At 40.4% G+C, this 21,201-nt stretch overlaps 1 protein-coding gene across 1 annotated transcript in view; it reads right to left on the bottom strand.

The window, feature by feature from the left end:
- The window catches only part of LOC102137288 (histone-arginine methyltransferase CARM1-like), a 278,594-nt gene that overhangs the window by 27,031 nt on the left and 230,362 nt on the right, over positions 1–21,201 (bottom strand). Inside the window, 2 exon segments of the mRNA XM_074015792.1 lie at positions 10,860–10,950; positions 15,358–15,535. Of these exon segments, the coding sequence (XP_073871893.1) occupies positions 10,860–10,950; positions 15,358–15,535 (269 nt within the window).

The following is a 21,201-nucleotide window of genomic DNA, read 5'->3' as shown; positions in this document are numbered from 1 at the left end:
TATATCACCTTTTACGTGCCATCCCAGATCTTTCTTACCTGTCTCTGGAAACCTCAGCCATGTGTTCTGCACCAACTGTGCCAAAGGATGGGCTTCTCTGACCTTGCATGGGCACAGTGCAACAATGTCTCACCCCAGGCCTGCACAATGTGCCTCTCTCCTCCTACCCTGGGGCATCCCTGTTAACTTTGGGTATGAGATGCCATAAGACCCAGAAGGCTAGTTAATGTCGGCAGGATGAGTATTTGATAAATGAGGAGATGAAAGCCAGTGTATAAATTCATTTATCTCCCTGTATAAACTGTCCTGAGATGTAGTTCATTTGATCTTTTGAAGACGGTCCTGAGAGAGCCAGCAATCTCTTGTTTAATACTAGGCGGTGGTCAGTATGGTGATAATAGCAGCAGCAGCCTGTGCCAAGCAGCCGCTACCCCGACGCCGGCTGCAGTGGGGTACAGGAGTAGGTCGTGGGCCCTCAGGTACAGATGCTGAGGTGGGCAGCCCCTGGAGCCTGCCACTGGGAGCGCCCCCAGAACCTGCTGCCCTGAGAACCCACCCCTGGGAACCCCGGGAATGGGGCTGGGCCGAGCCACCCGCTGGAGGGAGAGCAGTGAGGTCAGGCAGAGAAAAATCGGCAGAGAAGGTCACCGAGGCAGAGCTGGGCCCAGGGCGGTGCCGCGCTTGCATGCGGATCATGGGGCCCGGGCCCGAGATGTGGAGCTGGGGCCCCGCTTCAGGGGTCCAGGACAAGAAGTGGGAGTGGCACCCACTTCGAGGACCTGCCCAGTGACATGGCCACTGCACCCAACCCGCCGATAGCGCCAGGTTCCTGCGCCTCAGGAAAAGGCTCTGTAAGGGGCCTCCTGAGATGGTATCCCCAGGACGTGCCCCACATTAAGGTGACCCCCAAGCCAGACAATCCTGATGGTCAGGCCCCGCGCCTGCCATCTGCTCCTGGAGGCGCCCCCTAAGCCCAGGCATGGCGGTGAGCCGGCCAGGCTGTACTGAGGCAGGGGGCATGTCCTGTTCATTGGAGAGTTTCAGCCCAGTGGGTGAACCAGACACTGTTCAAAGGGACAGGAGTTAGCAAGCAGGATGAGGGGGAGTCCCAGGGGCACCCCTGAGCACTGGGGCCACAGGGAGAACTCGTGACATCACCTCTGCCCCAGACGCAGGCCTGGGCCCAGTGAGGACATGAAGTCCCCGCCCCAGGCTGCAAGGAAGCACCACCGGGGCTGCACGTTCCATGGAGCTGGTGGGACCTGGAGACAGGCGAGAGCCCCGCCCTTCCAAGTTGGAGCAAGAACTTCTAGGGTACAGCTGCAGCTGCTGTAGGGTGGCTGCAGACCCAGACATCTCTGCATTCTTGGGGGCCTAGGAGGATCCCCTTGCCCCCTGTAGGCTAGGAAGTTCCTGCTGCTGCTGCCTGGCTTCTCCCCGCTGTTGGTGTCCACTTCGATTTTGGACTTAAGTTGGGGCCAAGTCCAGGCGCTGTTGCAGTCTGGCCAGGTGTGCACATGATTACGGCAGTGCTGACACACCGGCCCCCTGCCCTTTGACCTCCTGCAGACTTTGGGCTCTGACAAACATGAAAGGGAGGCTTAGAGGTGGCTGAGGACAGCCTGGCACTGGCCTGCAGGCGCCCCTTGGCATGAAGGCATGAACAGTGGTGGGAGACAGACAAGCCTCCTGGGCAGAAGGGGTTGGGTCCCCAGTGAAGCCTCATCTTCAAGCCAGGGAGGGTCTGAAACCTGAGGGCTGGGCGGCCAGTCACCCTGACCTGAGGGGAACTTGGGGTGCTTTTCCCTGGGCGGGCCCATAGCCACCTGTGGATCAATCAGCACACACTTCCTCCCCTCTGAGTCCCATAAAAACCTGGAATTCAGCCAGACTAGAAGGGATCATGGTGAGACAACTGGTCAAACAGCTGCAGAGAGGAGCTACCCTCTCTGCTAAGAGAGCCGAACCCTCCTCCAGACACCCTGGCTACAGAGAGGAGCTACCCACTGTGGGTGTCCTCTGAGCTGTTCTTTTTCTCAATAAAGCTCCCTTCATTTTGCTTGCCCTCTACTTGTCTGATTACCTCATTCTTCCTGTTTGCAGGACAAGAACTCAGTACTCGCCATTCAGGGCTAAAAAAGCTGTGACACAAACATGGCTGAGACACACCCTTTGCTCTCCATGTTGCAGGCAAAAAGAAGGAGAGAAGGGCTGCAGCCCTTTGGGGAGCCCAGACCTGGGAGCTCCTTGAGCCAGGTCTGTGACTCCCTCTTTGGAGCCTTGCAGTTCCTGGAAGGCTCTAAGCTTTTGGGCACGACTGTACTCCCCAGTGCCAGCCGTGGAAGCTGCTTGCAGTGTGCCTTGTCCAGCTGTGGCCTTGCAGGGAGCCAGTGCCGCTGCTGGCAGCTGGAGCTGTCTGTCCTGCAGCAGCAGCTGGCATGCCTGGCTATGCGCAAAGACCGGACCCCATGCTTGCTCACACACCCCTTGCCACTCCGCACCTGGCTTGCCCTTGGCATCCTGGGATCCAGGCTGGTAGTGTGAGCTGAACGCAGCCTGCCAGACTGAGTAAGCAGAACAAAGCAAAACTCAGTCAAAGGTGCCACTGGCCACAGAGGTTTCTGGCTGGTGAAGCAACACCCCAAGGATCTCATAACGGTAATGCACTTTTGCACCAGCACTCCCTTCATTCCCTGCCTCATTCTTCTTTCTCCTAATTCTTGTTTCACTGGAAATACACTTCTTAATAAAGTTGTAGTACGTAAGCTTCACCTATATACTCTGTTGCCCAGGCTGGAGTGCAGTGGTATAATCTCGGCTCACTTCAACCTCCGCCTCCCAGGTTCAAGTGATTCTCTCTGCCTCAGCCTCCCAAGTAGCTGGGATTAGAGGTGCCTGCCACCACACTCAGCTAATTTTTGTTAGTAGGGATGGGGTTTCACCACGTTGGCCAGCCTGGTCTCAAACTCCAGACCTCAGGTGATCCGCCCACCTTGGCCTCCCAAAGTGCTGGGATTACAGGCGTGAGCCATTGCGCCAAGCCTTTCATCACAATTTCTAGTGTTCTTGCTGATGGTTAATTAGGATGCAGTAAGGTAGAAGGTGAAACATTGGGCTTTATGGCAACTGTGTGCTTGAAGTTTTGGAGCAATGATTATTACATGAATTGAGGAGTAGGCAAGCCTCTGTTGACAGCATTGCAAGCTTTGCAAAAAGAAAATTTTAATCTCAGAGCAGCAACTCCCAACTTAAGACACACTGTGAAATCCAGAGGGGCTTTCTAGCAGATTTAAAGAAATTCCTATCTCTTCGGTGATCCAAGACCTGCTGTGCTGAAAATCATGTATAGAATTTGACAAGTAGAAGCCATATCTTTGGAACGGAAACTGCTCCATCTCCCTACTCCAAACAAGACAGTAAAATGGTAATAGTAGAAGAGCTGCAGAGGAGACTGGATATACACTCTTGACAGGTCTTATGTATTAAAACTGTGGCCTTGACAGGGAAATGGTAGGGCCCTGAGACCTGCTGTTGGGATGATTGGGTGGCGAAAGCAGAGAAGCCTGAAATCTCTCCAGTTCCCCTGAATCTTTCAAGCCAGCAGAGGCAGAATTCTTTCCCCTTTTACCAGAGGAAAACAGCCTCGCTTAAAGACTATGCAACAACTTCTCCAAGAGCCTTTGCCTTGAAAGATGATTTTATTCTCTTCGAGATCTGCCTCATGATCACTCATTGCCTTCAGGCTAAGAGTTTCTCATTGCTGTCAGGCCAAAAACTCAAGTACAGCCAGAGCAGTAAACACAATTCCTATTCCAGAAGGAGATAATTTACATACCTAAAAAACTGCAGAAGCCAAATAGTATTTTCTGCTAAGAACTAGGAAATATTGTATTAGAGTAGATTTTAAGTCCATAAAGAGGGCAGAATGTAAATGAGGAGAGAGTGTAACTCATTGAAATGGGGCACTCATAGATCCAGTGTTCCAACAAGACACCAGAAGTCCTAATAGTCCACTGGATGTCACTTTGAAACTTGGTCATCACGATGGCCTGCAGTCAATGAGGTGGAGATTTCAGAACTTCTGCTGCATTGAGGAAGGGGTCAGAAGGCTCAGGGACATGGAAATACTAGGTGGATTAGACTATGGAATACGTAAGAACATTCAACCTGACTGTTTTCTCAGAGCACAGGAAACTTTCCTTTTACAAGGTAATAGGGAAAAAACTGGTTAGATAACAGTGGCATCTTTGAGAGCCTTAGAGTAGCTGTCCTTGGTAGATGAAAGATGGTGGTAGGTGATGTAGCCATTAAATTGTGCTCTGAATGAACACAATTTGAATGACATTTCAGAATGTCAGAGCAGGAAAGCGGTAATTATCTGGCCTAGGCAAGAATGGCATAATTACTGTGTAAAAAGCTAGGGTAGAATAGCAATCGGGCACCTTGACCTACAAGAACCTTTGGTGTTAATAGATCCTAGTGTTACTAGAGAGGCAAAATAGATGGAAAGTCAGCTAGGATAGTGCTCAATTTGTATAACAAAAAATGGCTAGCTCATGAGCAGAAGGATGATGTCAGCTGTCACAATGGAAATATTAAGTCCCTCCCCCAAATTCCAGATCCAAGTGGTCCAGACTTAAGTAGAGTCCCAGTCCTCTTGAGGAAGGACTCACTGCCACCACAAGCACACACAGTAAACATTCCCCACTCCTTCTCCAGAGAGACCTGGGTTTCTATGACAAAGCAACCATGGTGAAGGAAGAACACCTCAATTTTTTGAGAAATGTTAGATAAGGAGTTTGAGCTTATATTGATACAAAAAAATCTAAAATGCCTCTGGTTAGTGAGGGCTATGGAGAATAGGTAGTAAGTGGAGTCTTGGACCAAGTCCATCTCACAGTGTATCCACTTGTTTCATGCAAACCCTATGATTATTTTCGTGGTCCCTGAATATGTAATTGGGATAGATATATTCAGCATCTGGAAGAACCCTACACCATGGGTAACCTGGTTCATGAAGAAAGGGCTACTATGGTAGAAAAGTACAAGTAGAGGATCCATCCCTGAAATTTCATCATCTTCAGGTAGGTAAAATTATCTTCTTCAATTTATGGATTGAAATTAATCTCAGAGAGATTAAATTAACTTGGCTAAGGCTTTACAGTTGGTAATTGCCAGAACCAAGAATTAAACATAGTTCCATCTGGATCTAGAGTCTGAGTCATCTGGCTTTTAACTACTACCTATTTTGTTTATGCTTTTATGTTCTATAACTGTAATAAATGTAATAAAACAGTCTAGTTTAGTCTCAAGCTTCTTGACAATATTTGGCTGCACCTCTTAATAGATCCTATGTATATATTTTTCTTCATATGAGAACCCATTTAAAATTGTATCTATAGGCTTTGGCATAAAAGCCCTAAGCCAATTATTTTCAATAACGCCAGAGGTACCCATCACATTAAGAAGAACTGCAGTTGGGAATGATGAGTCTTTATGATGAGCCTTACTCTCAGGAGATACTTCCCATCACCCTAATTAATGGGGCCCAAGGAATCATCATATAAAAGAAAATTATTAATTCTGTAGGTGACTGCTACTAGCATCAGAATGTAGTAATTTGGTCTACTAAGAGAGAGTCTCATAATTGGTTATTTGGAAAGGATAAAGTTTTATGGTTATTGCAGACTGTATACTAAGATGAATTTCAGAGTTAAATGCAAAATTTAAAAAATGTCACATGGAAAAGTAAAAACTTTAAAAAAGGAAGTTAATACCAAATTCATGGGGGAGAGGGAAGGGGAGCTAAAAAATTACAAAGGAAAATAGAGAAACAATAAAAGATAATTATTGGTAGATCCAGCTACATAAAAAGTTTAAGTTGTTTTGTGGTCAAAACTATCACAAATAAAATTACAAGGCAAGCTGGAAATTCTGAAGAAAATAAAACAGTCTTAATGTCCTTAATATAGACAGAATTTTTACAAATCAATGCCTTCATCTTCTAATCATCAAAAATGTCTTCAGCAACTACCATTAGCCAGGTTAGATGACAGGGCTATAGAAGTAAATGAAGCAGCCACACTTAGGGAACTTGCAGTCTCATGGGGGAGATAGACAATAAATAAGTGAAAACATATAACACAGTATATGGTGATAAGTGCTATAGAGAAAAATGAATTGAGAAGTGTGGTACAGGCTTGCAGGAGGAAAGAGACTGCAGTTTGTAATTAATAGAAGGTTTCTCTGGGATGGTGGCATGTGAGCAAAGACCTGCAGGAGGTGAGAAAAGCCACTGGATTGTCTGTGTCTTGGGCAGAGCGAATGTCAGGGAGGCAGGAGCATGCCTGGTTTGTTCCAGGGGAAGCAAGGAGGCCAGCCAGTGAGGCCAGAGGGGCGAGAGAGTAAGAGAGGAAGTAGCAGGAGACAGAGTCAGAGGGGTAGCAGGGTAGGATCTAGATCATGTACAGTCTTCCCAACTATTATGAGAACTTTGGCTTTCACTATGCAGAAACAGGGAAGCCACTAAAAGACTTTATGCAGTGAAATAATATAATCTGAATTACGTTTCATCAAGAGCATGGTTGTGGTTTAAAAAGAGGATTTAAGTTAGAAGGCTATTGCCGAGACTGTAGTAGACACAGGGGTGCTTTGTTTTGCAAAGGTGGGCAGTGGGGAGATGGTGAGGATCAGTAGCTTGCATTTAAGCATGTTAATTTTGAGATGCCCAATAGACATCCAAGTGTAGTTGTCAACAGCCGGTTGGACATCCAAGTCTGTGGTTCTGGGCAGAGGTCTGGGCTGGAGTTCTAACTATGCGAGTTGTAGACAGAAAGACGGTATTTATAGCCAAGAGACAGAATGAGATCAAGTAAGACAGTGAGTGTTGACAGAAAGGGGAAGACATGTAAGAAAGAAACCTGGAGTCACTCCAATGTTAAAGATTTGGGCCATGAGGAAGAATCAGCAAAGGAGACTGAGAAGTAGGGGCCAGAAAGGTAGGAGAAAAAACAGGTTCAGGCTTGAGAAGTGGAGCAAAGAGAGAGTCAACTGTGTAAGTGCAGATAATAAGAAAATCAGGTGAGGACTGAAAACTGACTGCATCTGATGATCTTGTTTAGCCAATTAGTTGTTCCTTCATCTCTCAGCTGAGAGATCTCACCCAAACTTATTTTTTGCACCACTCCCCAGCGTACATATCCACTTCTTTGCTTCTTCTGACAGAAATCATGCAAGCATTCACCACCTGTTTCCTGGATCAAAGCAACAAGAGACCCAAATGCCAGTCGACTAATGCAGAAACCTCACAAAGGGAGAGGAATTAGAAGGAAAGCAAAGGCTGTGAATTTTGATAACTATATATTTTTAAAAATATTTTTGTGTTTGTTGACTAAAAATAATCGTTCAAATGCACCAGCTATCAAAGAAATACAGATTAAAAATAAACTGGCCACCATTTTTTTTGCAAATCAAATTGGCTTTTTAAAAAGCATATCCCGTATGGGCAAGACTTAGCAGACATTCCCAAATACCACTGGTGGAAGTGTTAATTGGTAAAACTTTTCTAGAGGGCAATTTGGCAATATATAAGAATAATTTTTTATAAGTTCCTTCTTCACATTTTTTGGTCCAGTAATTCTGCTTTTAGCAATTTATCATATGGAAATAATCAGAATGTACACCAAAATTTATATGAAAGGATGTTCACTTTAGTGTTGTGTCTTATAGAATTTAGGATATATAATTCTATAGGATTCTATATTCTTATAGAATATTGAAACCTTGGTGTGGTTTGTTATAGAATCTATAGGACTAAAATGGCAATTAAAATAGTTTAATATTCAACATTGAAAACTGAGTTAATAAATTATGAGTCACAAAAGAAATACTCTTCAGTCAAACGTATGTAGACGATGTGAGAATATGTCAACAAAGTATTGTGAAAGTAAAAAAAACAAAAAACAAGCTATAAAATGGTACTTTTGATTCTGTTTTTGTAAAGAAAGGATAGAAAAACTGGAACTATATCACCTAAAATCTTAATAATTATTTTCATGCATGTTTGGGCATACTGAAGTTTTTATTCATTCAGAAACATTTACTGAGAGCCTACCCTGTGGCAGGCAGTGTTCTGGGTGCTTGGGATACATCCAGTGGAAACTGACAGCGTTGCTGACCTTCCAGTGCTTACATTTTATCAAGAGGGATACAGACCATAGATAATAATAGGAACAGGTTATATATCTTTTAGGATGCTGTAAGTGTTAGAGAAAAAACATAGAATTGAAAAAGAAGGGTTGGGCATGGCATGGGTGCAATTGAAAATAGGATGGTCAGGGTAAATCCCATTGAGAAGGTAGCATTTGACAAAGACTTTATGGAGTTAAAGGAATTGACCATGTGAACATTGAGGAAAAAGTATTCAAAGGGGGAAAAAAAACCAAAAAACCCTGCAAACGCAAAGGCCCTAACTTAGGAGCATGCCTGATGTGTCTGAGAATCAGCACAGAGGCCTGTGAAGCAGGACCCAAATGAACATGGGAGTAGGAAATGAGGCTAGAGAGTAACTGGGAGCCAGACTATGGAGAAGCTCCTGCGAGGCTTTGGCTCTGTTGAGAACAGACAGGTAAGAAGCTATTGCAGTAATCTAGATGAGAGATGATGGTGTTGAGAAAGAGAAGAAACAGTGAATATAATAAAAATTGGTGTGATTCTGGATAGATTTTGAAAGTAGAACAAATATAATTACTTGATGGTTTGGATTCAGGAGATAAAGAAAGAGAGGCCTTCAAAGTTCTTGGCTTGCATGATGGAGAGGATAAAGTTATCAATTGAGACAGAAAAACTACCAGTACAGCAGGTTTTGGGTAGAAATTGGGAGATCAGAAGTTGAATTTTGCACATGATAAATTTCTGCAAGGAGGGAACATCCAGGAGGAAGTTTACTAGGAAAACATCATGTTTGGAGGATACGTCTGCACTGGAGAGGGACACTTGGGAACCATTAGCCTATGGATGGTATTTGTAGTTATGAGAATGGGTGAGCTCACCAAGGGAGCCTGCACAGAGAAGAGGTCCAAACACTGCATCCTGGGACACTTCAAAACCAGGGGCTTATGAAGACGAGTAATAATGATAGCTGGTTGAGAAAGTGTCAGCAAGGGAGGAGAAAAATCAAAAGATCATGAAGCAAAAAGAGTGTTTCAAATGATGCCAGTAAATTAGATAAGTTGAGAAGTGAGAGTTGATCACTGGCATTAGCAATGTGGAGGTCAGGGCACTGCTGACCTCAAAAAGAGTGGTTTTGGAGAAATGGCTCCAGTGAGAAATAGAAGCGGGGAGTTGGACACTGAGTATAGACAACCCTTCGGAGGAATTTTGCTGAAAGGGGCTTAGAGAGTTGGCCATGGCTGACTGGGAAAGCGACATCTAGAGAAGATGATGTTTTCATTTTTTGTTTCTGTTTTTCATTTTTAGATGCAACAAATAGCAGCATGTTGGTATGTGGTGGAACACTGAGCCAAACCGCTGTGATCATTAATATCCTCAAGTTAGTAAGATGGCAGCAGATGGTATGCTTGGAAGGTCACACAAGGACTGCCTGGACGACAAACCTCTAGTTCATTGGTCTGCTCTATTCTGCTGCTTAAAATTCATAACCCTTTCATCTCTGCATTTCCTCAGGAGGTTATAATAAAAATGTAATCATTTAGGGTCAGCATAATCTCACAGAGCAATGATCATTAAGGTAAAAGCTCCCCGACCATTCCCCTGCCCCACCCGACACGTATATACACCAAGAAGCCATTCACCCCCATGGGAAAGCTTGTGGCTTAGAATCTCAGAATTGCAGATTCGACAAAACCACAAAATGCTCTGAATCTGTGCTAGGAAAGCCTATTTTGCCAAAAAAATGGAAAGAAAAATTAGCCATTTGACCCTACTCCTCAAAGAGCTTAGTAGCCCTGGAAACCAAAGTACTTCCTATTTGCTGCCCCTTCTCTAGGATTACAAAGAGAAAAACCCAGAAATCAACTTTGGACCTCTTTGTATTATAAGGCCCTGTATACCTCAGACCAAAGTCAAACCTTAAATTTGAGGATCCTGAACTCCTGCAGGACATGCCTGTGCTCCCACACATGTAACATTCCAACACAGATGATATCTGCTCTCTTTCTCCCTCCCATGCTCCTTCCTTCCTTCTTCTTGTAAAAACTAGTTCTCAGAAAGGAATCCCAGAAGCAATGGTGGTTTAAAACTGGCAGGAGCTTTTGTATCAGTTCCCATTTTACACATAAAGAAACTCAATCTCAGAGGGGTGAAGTGGGCCCAAAAGCCAACTGCCAATTAAAACTCCATAAAGGTTTGATCAACTCATTTATCAGGTGTACTGATTGATATGTTCTCTGTCAAAGTCAAGTCCTAACAGAAACCATAGCCAAGAATCAAAGAAGTGGATGGTGAAAAATGGGAAGAGAACGGCAGCAGGCAGGGGAGGATGTTGTTTTAGCAGTAGGATAGCTTTTTGGATGTTTGATATTGCATGAACAGTTCCTTGATTCACCTGTCTCTGATTTATGAGTTGTGGTCTCAACTGGTGGCGATCCTGCAAGGGGACATTTGGCAATGTCTGGAGGGCATTTGTGGTTGTCACAACTCTGGGGGGAAGATGTGACTAACATCTAATAGGTAGAGACCAGGGATGCCACTAAACATTCTACAGTGTACAGGATAGGTGCCTCACTGCCGCCGCCCCGCCTCCCCCTACCTAACAACACACATATGACCCCAAATAACAATAGTTTTAAAAACTCTGGTTTCCTTTGAAGGGAAAGGAAGGAAGGAAAAAAGAACATTACCAAAAATTGGCTCTGGAGAAGTGTTCCACATAGAGCTGTTCATCAGAAAAAGGGGCCAAGTGGATGTCGCTGAATGTCGGGAGCATCATTCCTGATGAGCAAAACACAAGAGACCCAGAAGTCAGCTTCTGTCGCTTTCTGATTGAAGGCTATACTCATCTGCCACCTGGGACCAATTCCATTCTTTTGCTTTAGTTATGACCTGACAGGACAAAATATAATTTTGTCTCAATGCAAGTATACAAAATTAGGCAGAAGAGTAGAGGGGCTATAGAAAAGAGTATCAAAGCAAGTCACAAAGCAATACAATGATAAAAGCTTGCAGAGACTTAGGCAAGCCTTTCAACCTGGCAGTTGCCTTCTCAGTTACTGGCTTTTTTTCCCCTTTCTGTTTCTCCTATGAATTCTGGATTTATTTATTTATTTATTTATATTTATTTATTTATTTAATTTATTTATTCTCTTATTTATTGTAACAATAATTTAGCTTTAAAAATAATCAAAATCCCATCCTCCCATCACATTATTATTCTCATTCTCAGACTTTGTCCATGTAGAATCAGATCGACCACCTGTCTTCTTAGGTGCTTTTGGGATTTATGTTTATATGGATGCTCGCCAATCTTCATGCTGGGAAATACACATTTGTACTATTTCTTGGCATCCACAATCACCACAGGAAAGGTAGATTCTTCAGTGGGCAAATGAACACCTAGATTGGCATGCCTGAAGTTGGGCCTTTCTGAGTAGGCAGACCTGATGATCAGCATTGTTACTCTTGCAATTTTAGGGAAAATCTTTTCATAGCCATTTATTAAATTGCACACAAAAGAAAGAGGAACTATTAACTATATTTCAGAAATAAGGCTGACTTAAGACACCAGAGATGCTGTCATAAAAACAACAAAAATAGCTAAAATTTCTCAGTTATGATGACCCTCTCATGTACTTTTCCAAGGGTTTCCCATGCATTAATTTATATAATTCTCATACCAAGATAAAGTGGGTTCTATTATTATGTCCATTTTATAAACAGGAAAACAGAGAAATTTAAGTTACTTGGTATCACAGAGTTAACAAATAGCAGAGCAAAATCCGGGGAGTGGAATCTCATCTGATAATCAGTGCCCCATCCTTAAACTATGTGGCTTTTCATATCTGTTAAAACAGGTTATTTTATTTGGGGGTATTTTCAGAAGTGGTCAGGGGCAAAGCATGATCATAACCTCATTCATATGTCCCCATCTAAATCTCAGGCATTGGTATCAAAACAATAATGATTGCTTGATGGTTTTTCAATTTCGAGACGATAGAAGGATATTAAATAACCTCAGAGAAGTAATATGTATCACTGCTTGTGTAAACTTGGGAAGATTAGAGGATGATGTTATGAGCCGCAATCTAATAGGAATTCCAAGAATGTCAGATAAAATGGAGGGGAGAAAATCAAATGTAAAATATTTTGAAAATTCCAAGAACAGAAGAAAATCAGCCTCCTGATTAAACATATTCACTGAATTTCCAGCACAGGAACTTAAAAAAGATTCTCACTAGAACACTAGAAATAAAAAGAAGATACTAAAAGCATCTAGAGGGGAAAACTTTGTTACTCTAAAGGAGCAGGAGTCAGAATGGCATTGACTTCTCAATAGCAAGATTTGCAGACAGAAACCAAACACAAAAACCAAAACACAAGCTTTAAAAATATTGATTAAAAATTGTTTTTAAGTAAAATTCTTGACCAAATAATAGCACAAGGACTTGATAAAAAGTAACTCCTCAAGCTCCTTTTCTGCAGAAGCTGGTAGAGAATATCCTTTGCTGAAATGATGTCGTAAACCAACAAAGAGGAAGACAAAAGGATGATGATGGAAAGTCAAAGTGTGGCTGTCACGCAATGGGGCTGCAGAACACTCAGTTCATGTTGCTAGAGAAGGCCAGAGGACTACTGAATAGAGGGGAGCAACAGAGGAACACATATTGATGGCATCTGTCAGATCTATTGGAGCGTAGAAACACTTAACCATGAATATATAAAAGCTAAGCTAATAAAAGAAACCAAGACAATTAACTCCGGGAAAAACAAAAGATTATATGAGAAAACATATATAAGTATACAGCATCTACTCTACCATCTGACTCAGTATTCAACAATAGTTACATTACATCATAACACTGTAAACGCTGATTCTTGATTTAACCGAATAATGATCTAGGCCTATATTTCTTTATGCTAAATTCTGAGATCTGAAAAGCAACAGATTTTTATAAGTTTGCGGCAGCATCATTTGATGGCAAAACCTGACCTGAACTAACACGAGAGTTTATTTGTAGTCTTCATTTATTCTTGGTATCAATATTCTTATGTTTTGTTGCAGGAATATAATGTGTTTCATTACAGAGTGTTGCCTCAGATCCCACTGGGAGAATTAAGTAGTACATGGTATGTGATCATATTAACTTTCAAAAGTCCTTCAGATGCTGAATTCTGAAACATATCTGGCCCTAAGGGTTGGGATAAAGGAACTGAGGACCTATCTAAATACATTGAGAGGATGGGGGTGGGGTAGGTGCATCAGGAAGGAAGGAGCTGCTATTCAGGAAAGCTGAATTCTCAAGCAGAAAGTGACGAGAATAGCAATGTAATCATCTTAGATAGGAATATGTAGGTAAATAATAGAAGAAACAACAGATAGAGTTGAAAGCAGTTGCCTTTGGGGAGCAGTCTGACGATAGAAAGAGGTGTGGCAGAAGACTACTATTTTTCATTATAAGCCTTTTTATTATTAATTGATGTTTTAAACTATGTCTTATTATGATGGAATATATAAATAATTAGAAAAAAAATCAATCACCCTTCCCTGAGGAAGACATAGCCTAGAAAGCCAATAAAATCAGTATTCATTTCTACTTGCCTAGTTAAAGATATATAGCCCAGTATAAAATGTCATATTCATTTCAAATATCCAGGGAAGATACCTAGATACTATCTAAATACTGAGCTTAAGAGGGGCACAGGTGATACATGTTAATTAACTACATTATAAATCGCATCATATAGAAGCACCTAACCATCTGAAAAAGTCCAGGAAAAAACCATACAAATTCTTCCTGGGGGCATTGAGGAGGAAATCCAAGCCACTTTGTACCTTCACTTTCATCTCCCACAGTTCAATTTTATCGCATACACACAAGGCTTCCAAGAGCATCCTGAGCTGTTTTACAGCAAGATTGCTAATGAAGTTCTTGACATCAGGTATACTTTGCCTGAGCTTATTTATTTATTTATACATGAATTTTCTTTCAGTGCCTATTTCTGAATTTTGAAGCATGTAGGAAAGTATAAACTTCAAACTTCACTTAAATGCATGTTGGTACGTATGAGTTGCCCAGTCGTTCACTATTTTGTTTTCATTGAATAGCAAGATAGGGAGCTACAACATTGGTAATTTAGATAAATACAATTGGGGTAAGGAGCTGAAATTCTCATAAGATGCAACTTAAAATTGGCCAGTTAGCCCCGATGTCTTAATTGAAAACACCTGCTGTTGGAATGCATCTACTTTCTCTGGTGAAGAGTGGAAAGCCAGTGTGTGCGCCAAAGTCATGAGTGTAGGCTTCAGGGTCAGATGGATGTAGGCTCAAATTCTTGGCCTGCCAATTGTTAGATGTCTGTTCTTGCCAAGTTACTTTTCCTCATTGAGTCTCAGTTTTCTCTTTATAAAATGGGATCATAACAATGCCCTCCGCTAACCCAGGTCTCAATCATATACTATTGATATTTTGGGCTGATAATTCTTTGATGAAGGGGACTGTCCTGTGCATCAAAGGATGCTTCACAGCATCTTTGCCCCTATTCACTAGATGCCAATACCCCAGCCCCTGCTGCCATTGTGACAACCAAAGTGTCTCCAGACATTGTCAAATGTCCCTGGGGAAGGTTGCAAAATTAGCTTCGAGGCTAACCCCCCGAATAAATTGAAAACCTTCATCATTCAGACTTTATAAGGATTTTATAAAATAATTTATTCAAATTGGCACTTGGAAAGCACAAAAAGCATATTGGATTTAATATTATCTTGACTATGTGTAGTGATCATAGACAGAGAGAGAAATACAGTAGGGGAAAAAACATGTCAAAAAGAACAAGCAGACCCCAGAGAGTTCCTCACATTATAGAGGGCCAACACTTGAAAGGATATCAGAGATTATGTGTAATAATATCATTTTACAGATGAGGAAACCAAAGCCAAATGGTCAAGTGTTAGCCCAAGTTCATTAAGGAACGAAGGGATTGAACTAGGACAAAAAACACAAAACTCAGACCTGGCTCTCTATACCACGTTGAATACTGTGAAGCATACCTGTGTTCTTATGATTGGAGACTAGTTAATTTGTTATGGAAAAATGAGATGAGAAAAACAAATAATTGAGTATAATAGAAATGCTTTTACAGAGAAGTCAGACTGTTTTTTAAACCAAGAATGGGCCAACTTACCATTTGATTTTAGCCATTTTTTGGAATGAAGATAACTCTCTAGCATCCGTTCATTGAACAGCATGTATCCCATTGGTTCGGAAATGATCACATCTACAGCCTCAGGAAGTGAGATGTCTTCAATTTTTCCTGGCAAAACAATGATCTTGCCTGAAAGGTGATTGTTTTTCACTAGCATCTGAAAAAGATAAAATGGGGTGCCAGAACTGTTGTTATTCAGGATCTTATGAAAAATGAGTTTTATCGATTAAGGGCTGAGAATGTGACAGGAAGGAGAAAGAAGTAACATTTGTTTCTAGAAACACTTTTAAAGAAAAATAACTCATTTGTCTCACTACACAAAAATTGCATGTTTAATATATATAATTTTGGAAAAGATACAGATATAAAACAAATAAAACACCTACAATCCTAATAATAACTATTAATATTTTGATGCATTCTCTTCTAGACTCTACACAAACATACACATATATGTGTATGTATGCCAGTATGTGTGGTCTGTATATGTGTGTGTGTGTGTGTATATATACATATTTATATTTATATATTTATATATATTTATACATTTATATATATTTATACATTTATATATTTATATATATAGGGGGATTTTTTAAAATTCATGGCTTCAGTTTATTTCCTATTGTTCTACTTGCAATAGAGATGCCAAACAACTCTGTACAATGATCTTCCACAGATTAATGATCTTTTTTGTTTTGCTTAGTTTTGAGATAGGGTCTCAGTTTGTAGCCCAGAGTGGAGTGCAGTGGTGTGATCATGGCTCACTGCAGCCTCGACCTCCTGGGCTCGAGTGATCCTGCCACCTCAGCCTCCCAAAGTGCTAGGATTACAGATGTGAGCCACTGCACACAGGCCAATGATCTTGATCCTTATTAAATTTTTCCTTGGTCTTTTGATGTCAAAAATAAATACCATGATTATTGACCTTTCTTTAGGAGTACGTTTTTACAGTCATGTATTAATTTTCTTTGATGTCCTTTATATTTTATTTAATAAACTTAAACTCTTTCAAAAGAGGCACCCTGAAGAGAAATACATTTACTATGTTTCTAATGTATTTCTTCTGAATGCCAAATATGACAAGGTGATTGAATTATTATGTCTTTCTACTGCCTGAAAACATATTTTCTAATAAACATTTTATATTTGCCAGCATAAATATATACAGCACATTCCTTGTCAAGTTGTTCCTCTCTGAGACTTGTAGATTTTTCCTCATTGTATGTACAGCCTGTCAGAGTCCTTCCATTTTGTATTTTTGTAGCTTAATCCCTTTGCCCATCCTAAGTGCAATATACTATGCACTTGTTATAATTCAGTGGCACCTTCTTAATTTCTGATCACTTCTTCAAATGGCTAGGATACCTTTCACATTAATCCTGTCTTCTAGGGTGCTGCTCACCAACACATGCTCTGTGAGCATACAAAATGTCTTTGTTTTTTAAAATCAAGTAATCTCTAATCTATGGAGGAATAATAAAGAAAACTGTTTGAACATGTCATCCATCGTCAATATTCATCCATTGCCAACGACTCTTGGAATGCTATTCTATCATCATTCCACACATAGAAGTCAAGTCCCTGGGAGTTCTGCAGAGACAATGACTAAAGGTTCGAGCTTTTGGTGTCCTGCTTTTCTCTCTACATTCTTGCCAGGAGAATCAATTCTCCTGCACAGCTTTGACTGTGGCTCCATTGTGAGTGACTATCCAAACTACATCTTTGGTTTCGTCCTCTCAGCTGAGTTTCAACAATAACTTGGACATTTTCACCAGTGAATTTCGCACCTCCTAAATAACAAGTAAACAGCAAAACTCAGCTGCTTCTTGAACATGAATCATTCCCTGAGTTTGCCTTTAAAATCTTTGTAAAATATTGCATTTCTATGATTCTGTTTTGGTCATCAATACCACAATCCCCAATGGCCTGGAGGTGTACTTAGTTCCCACAGGTAATTAGTTATTACATTTTCTTATTTCTACCTTTCAGATATATTTTATTTCTGCCTTCTTTTGCCAGCATCAACTTGTCCAGTTCCTACTAGCTTCAAATATGGACTTAAAAAATGATATTTATATAATGAAAACAATGATGGCAGTAACTACTTCATAAGTTTGTTTGAGGATCAAACCAAATAAAATATATTAAGAGCTATGTAAGCATTAAAATTATTATATTATTCTTATTAAATAATACTTTGGGCCAGGTGTGGTGGTTCATGCCTGTAATCCCAGCACTTTGGGAAGCTGAGGTGGGCAGATCACTCGAGGTCAGGAGTTTGAGACCAGCCTGGCTAACATGGTAAAACTCATCTCTACTACAAATACAAAGTAAGTTTAAAAAGTTAGTTGGACGTGGTGGAGCATGCCTGTAATCAGCTACTGAGGAGGCTGAGGTGGGAGGATCCCTCGAACTCAGGGGAGGGAGGTAGTGAGCTGAGACCATGCCACTGCACTCCAGCCTATGTGACAGAGTGAGACTCTGTCAAAAAAACGAAACAAAACAAAACAAACAACTTTTTACTTAAAAAGAGAAATGCAAATAAACAAAAACATAAAAATTACTAGTATTCCAGATATAGGCAAGGTATGTTTTCAATCAGACATTGGAGTATATCTCAAATCTCAATGTAATAATACTTCATAATTTTTTCCCAGCAATATGTTTTAGATCAGTTTTCTGAACACTTTTACATCATGGCACACATTTTTAAAAGCCAAGTAATTTTATGGTACACTTGGGTGAAAGAAGAGCCTGCTTGCATTTTGAGACATTTGAGTGGGGACTCTGGCCACACTAGACCCTGACTACCTGACATGAGCGCAAAGGACATCAAAATCTCAATACCCAGCAAACTGGTTGGGAAGCTCTGTTCTAGACATCTTTCCATGAATGGTTCTATAACATAAATTTATTGGCTATATAGTATTTAATAGATGTGTATTGATTTATTTGATATCTCCTATTATTGGATACTGTTATTTCAAATTTCTATTAAAATAGTATATTGACAAATACTAATGCAATTAAATCTGAAAATACACTTTCTGCTATTTCCTTCAAAGTTGAAGGGTATGAAGCTGGTAAGGGTTTTTGATATACACTGCCCCACTGCTTACCGGAAAGGTGGTCCCTTTTCTAAATTTCAAGCCCTCTCTAAATTCTGCTTATGGGGTCTGAGGCTGTCCAGGTAACCTCAGTATATAAAATTGCCTCTTTCCACAGACTCCTCAACTTGCAACAGGATGCTGGAAGGGGAGTTGTTCTCTAAGTGTTGCTGGAGGGCAACTCAGGTGAATATCTGTGATGTAGGCCTTATATGCAGAATTTAGAGAGGATACCCCTAGCTCTTGAATCTTTAGGGAGAGCAGAGATGTAATAAGGTTTCAGAGAGAGGATTTCATGAGCTGTCAGAAGTGCAATTTTGGGTCCACAGGAAATAAGGTCTCATTATTCTCACTGGCAAAGAAGGACATATCACATGCCTGGAAGGGAGCAAACAGGCCTGCCTTCAGGTCATTGCATCTTGTGACTTAATCTATTTTTGATCAGTTTCACACAAGATCAGGAATCTGAAGATAAAAATTCTAGTTCTACCTTTATCACCAAAGAGCTATGTGACCTTGGGGAAGTCACTTAAAGTCTCTAAATTTTAGTTTCCCTTTTTGTAAAATTAGGGTTTAAAACTGGAGTTGTTTTGAGGCATCTTCTAGTTTGAATATTTTATGATTAGAAGAAAGCAAAATTTCTTGAAATATGTTCCAGGAGTCCATGAATACAAGGGTTTCATGATCAAATAACTTAGAACTTCTTTGTAATACACATCCCTCTTACAAATTCAGAGTGCATTAGCATATTAATAGCTTTGAAGAATTCTACAGAAAAGAAAACTCTTGGCTTGGTTAAATTAAAGACATCCAAACTTATTAGAATGCTTTGCAGGTTTTTTTCACCACTGGATCTATATGCATCTCCCTAGATCAATCTTTAGGAAACAATGAAAATAATTATTTGATTATCTTAGGTTTGATTACAATTCCTTGATAAAGATATTGGAAAATAGGACATAAATTCAACCAGCAATCGCTCTAATACAGAAGGGCAGCTAAGTCTAGATGCATGACTGTTCTTTGAGTCAGTCTTGCTGCCTCCCCTCATCTTCAGTTTACAACAGTCTCAGTATAGATTATCTTTGGGTAGCCTGTCATTTCATTGCCATTCTTCTAAAACTGTAACTCAGGAGAGATATCCTTTCCAGGAATAACTGAACTTCACTGTGCCCCTCCAAGTGCTAGAAAAGTCCGCTAACACAGGGCAAGGTTCTGCAATCCACCACATTAATAGCTGCACAGGTTTACCCTGTGTGACCTGGTCCTTTTCTAAGAGCTCAGGATGGAGGGATATTCCAAATAAAGGCTCTTCTCAGACATCATCGAGGCCCAAGCAAACCCACATCATATTCTTGCTTTAATCCTGTTCCCTTGTTATTAAATTGGGTTTCTAAAATCTACGTCAATAGTACTATCACTTGTATCAGCTGCTTAAAACACACACATACACATACACATATGCATACACATACACGTACACATATACACTTTAGGTGGTAGCAGCAGAATTCATCCTTTTAGGTACCAGGATAAGTGCCAAGAGAGATCAGGGCAGCAATTCCACCTGGTATGCTGCTGTTCTTGTCTCATTTAGGAGGGTTTTCAATAAGTTACATGTACTGTAGATGTGTTGTTTATTTATTCCTGTTCAGTTTAGAAGCTGAATTAGTCTTAGAGGCTGTACCATACAATATAGCATCTAATTATAGTCTGTCTCAAAGCATGAAAAAAGCAAGCATTTTGGAGGTGAAGGCCTCGGTTGCTAGTTTGGATCCTCCATTTACTAGCTGTGACCTGTGGCCAAGATGCATAATTTCCTGGGAGTCCATTTCTTTACCTATAAAATGGGAATCATAACAGTACCTATTCTTCAGTGTTATTTCAAGGATCAAATCAAATGAGAAAGTGCAAAGGAATATATAAGTCAAAGAATACAGATGAAATAAAATAATAATTTAAAGAAAAGATGATAAAGCAATAGAACTCAGATTAAAAGGAAGATTTGACTCAAGGAAACAAATCGAGAAGCAAAGTGACATAATTACAGAATAGCCATCAACCAGGTAGAGAATATATTACGTTCAAATATATGTAACTATTTTAGAAAATCATTTGGCATTATTCAGTAAAGTTAAAGATATACTTATGATTTGGAAATATCACCCCTCAGAAGCATACATTCTAAAAAAAATTTGAACATGTGTACTAGATAATATACACTAAAATATATATAATATTGATAGTAATAAAATAAAATGTTGAAACAAACTAGAAGTCATTAACAGGGAAATGAATGCATAAATGGTACTGTATCCATCCTATGAATATTATTTTCAATGTATTTTTTGAAAATTAGAGATGGGGTCTTCCTATGTTGCTCAGGCTAGTCTTGAACTCCTGGACTTAAATAATCCTCTCACCTCAGCCTCCCAAAGTGTTGGGATTACAGGCATGAGCCACACACCCTGTCTATGAATATTATTTAACAGTGATAAAGAAATAACTAAAGGCACATATATTAATATAAATAAATTTCACAAGCAGAATTTTAAGGAGAAAAAAGACAGGTTGCTAAAGAATATATAGTATGATTTCTTTTATAAAAATGGTCAAACGTATTCAAAACTAAACTGTATTCATTAGGGTATAATTTTTTATAATCTTATGCTAAAGATAAAACTTAAGATGTTAGTAACTTTGGGGAATGAAC

The sequence above is a fragment of the Macaca fascicularis genome, chromosome 15 (genome assembly GCF_037993035.2).
Source record: "Macaca fascicularis isolate 582-1 chromosome 15, T2T-MFA8v1.1".
Taxonomy (NCBI): Eukaryota; Metazoa; Chordata; class Mammalia; order Primates; family Cercopithecidae; genus Macaca; species Macaca fascicularis.
The sequence above is the reverse complement of the archived record's forward strand: the minus strand, read 5'-3'. Positions and strand labels throughout refer to the sequence as shown.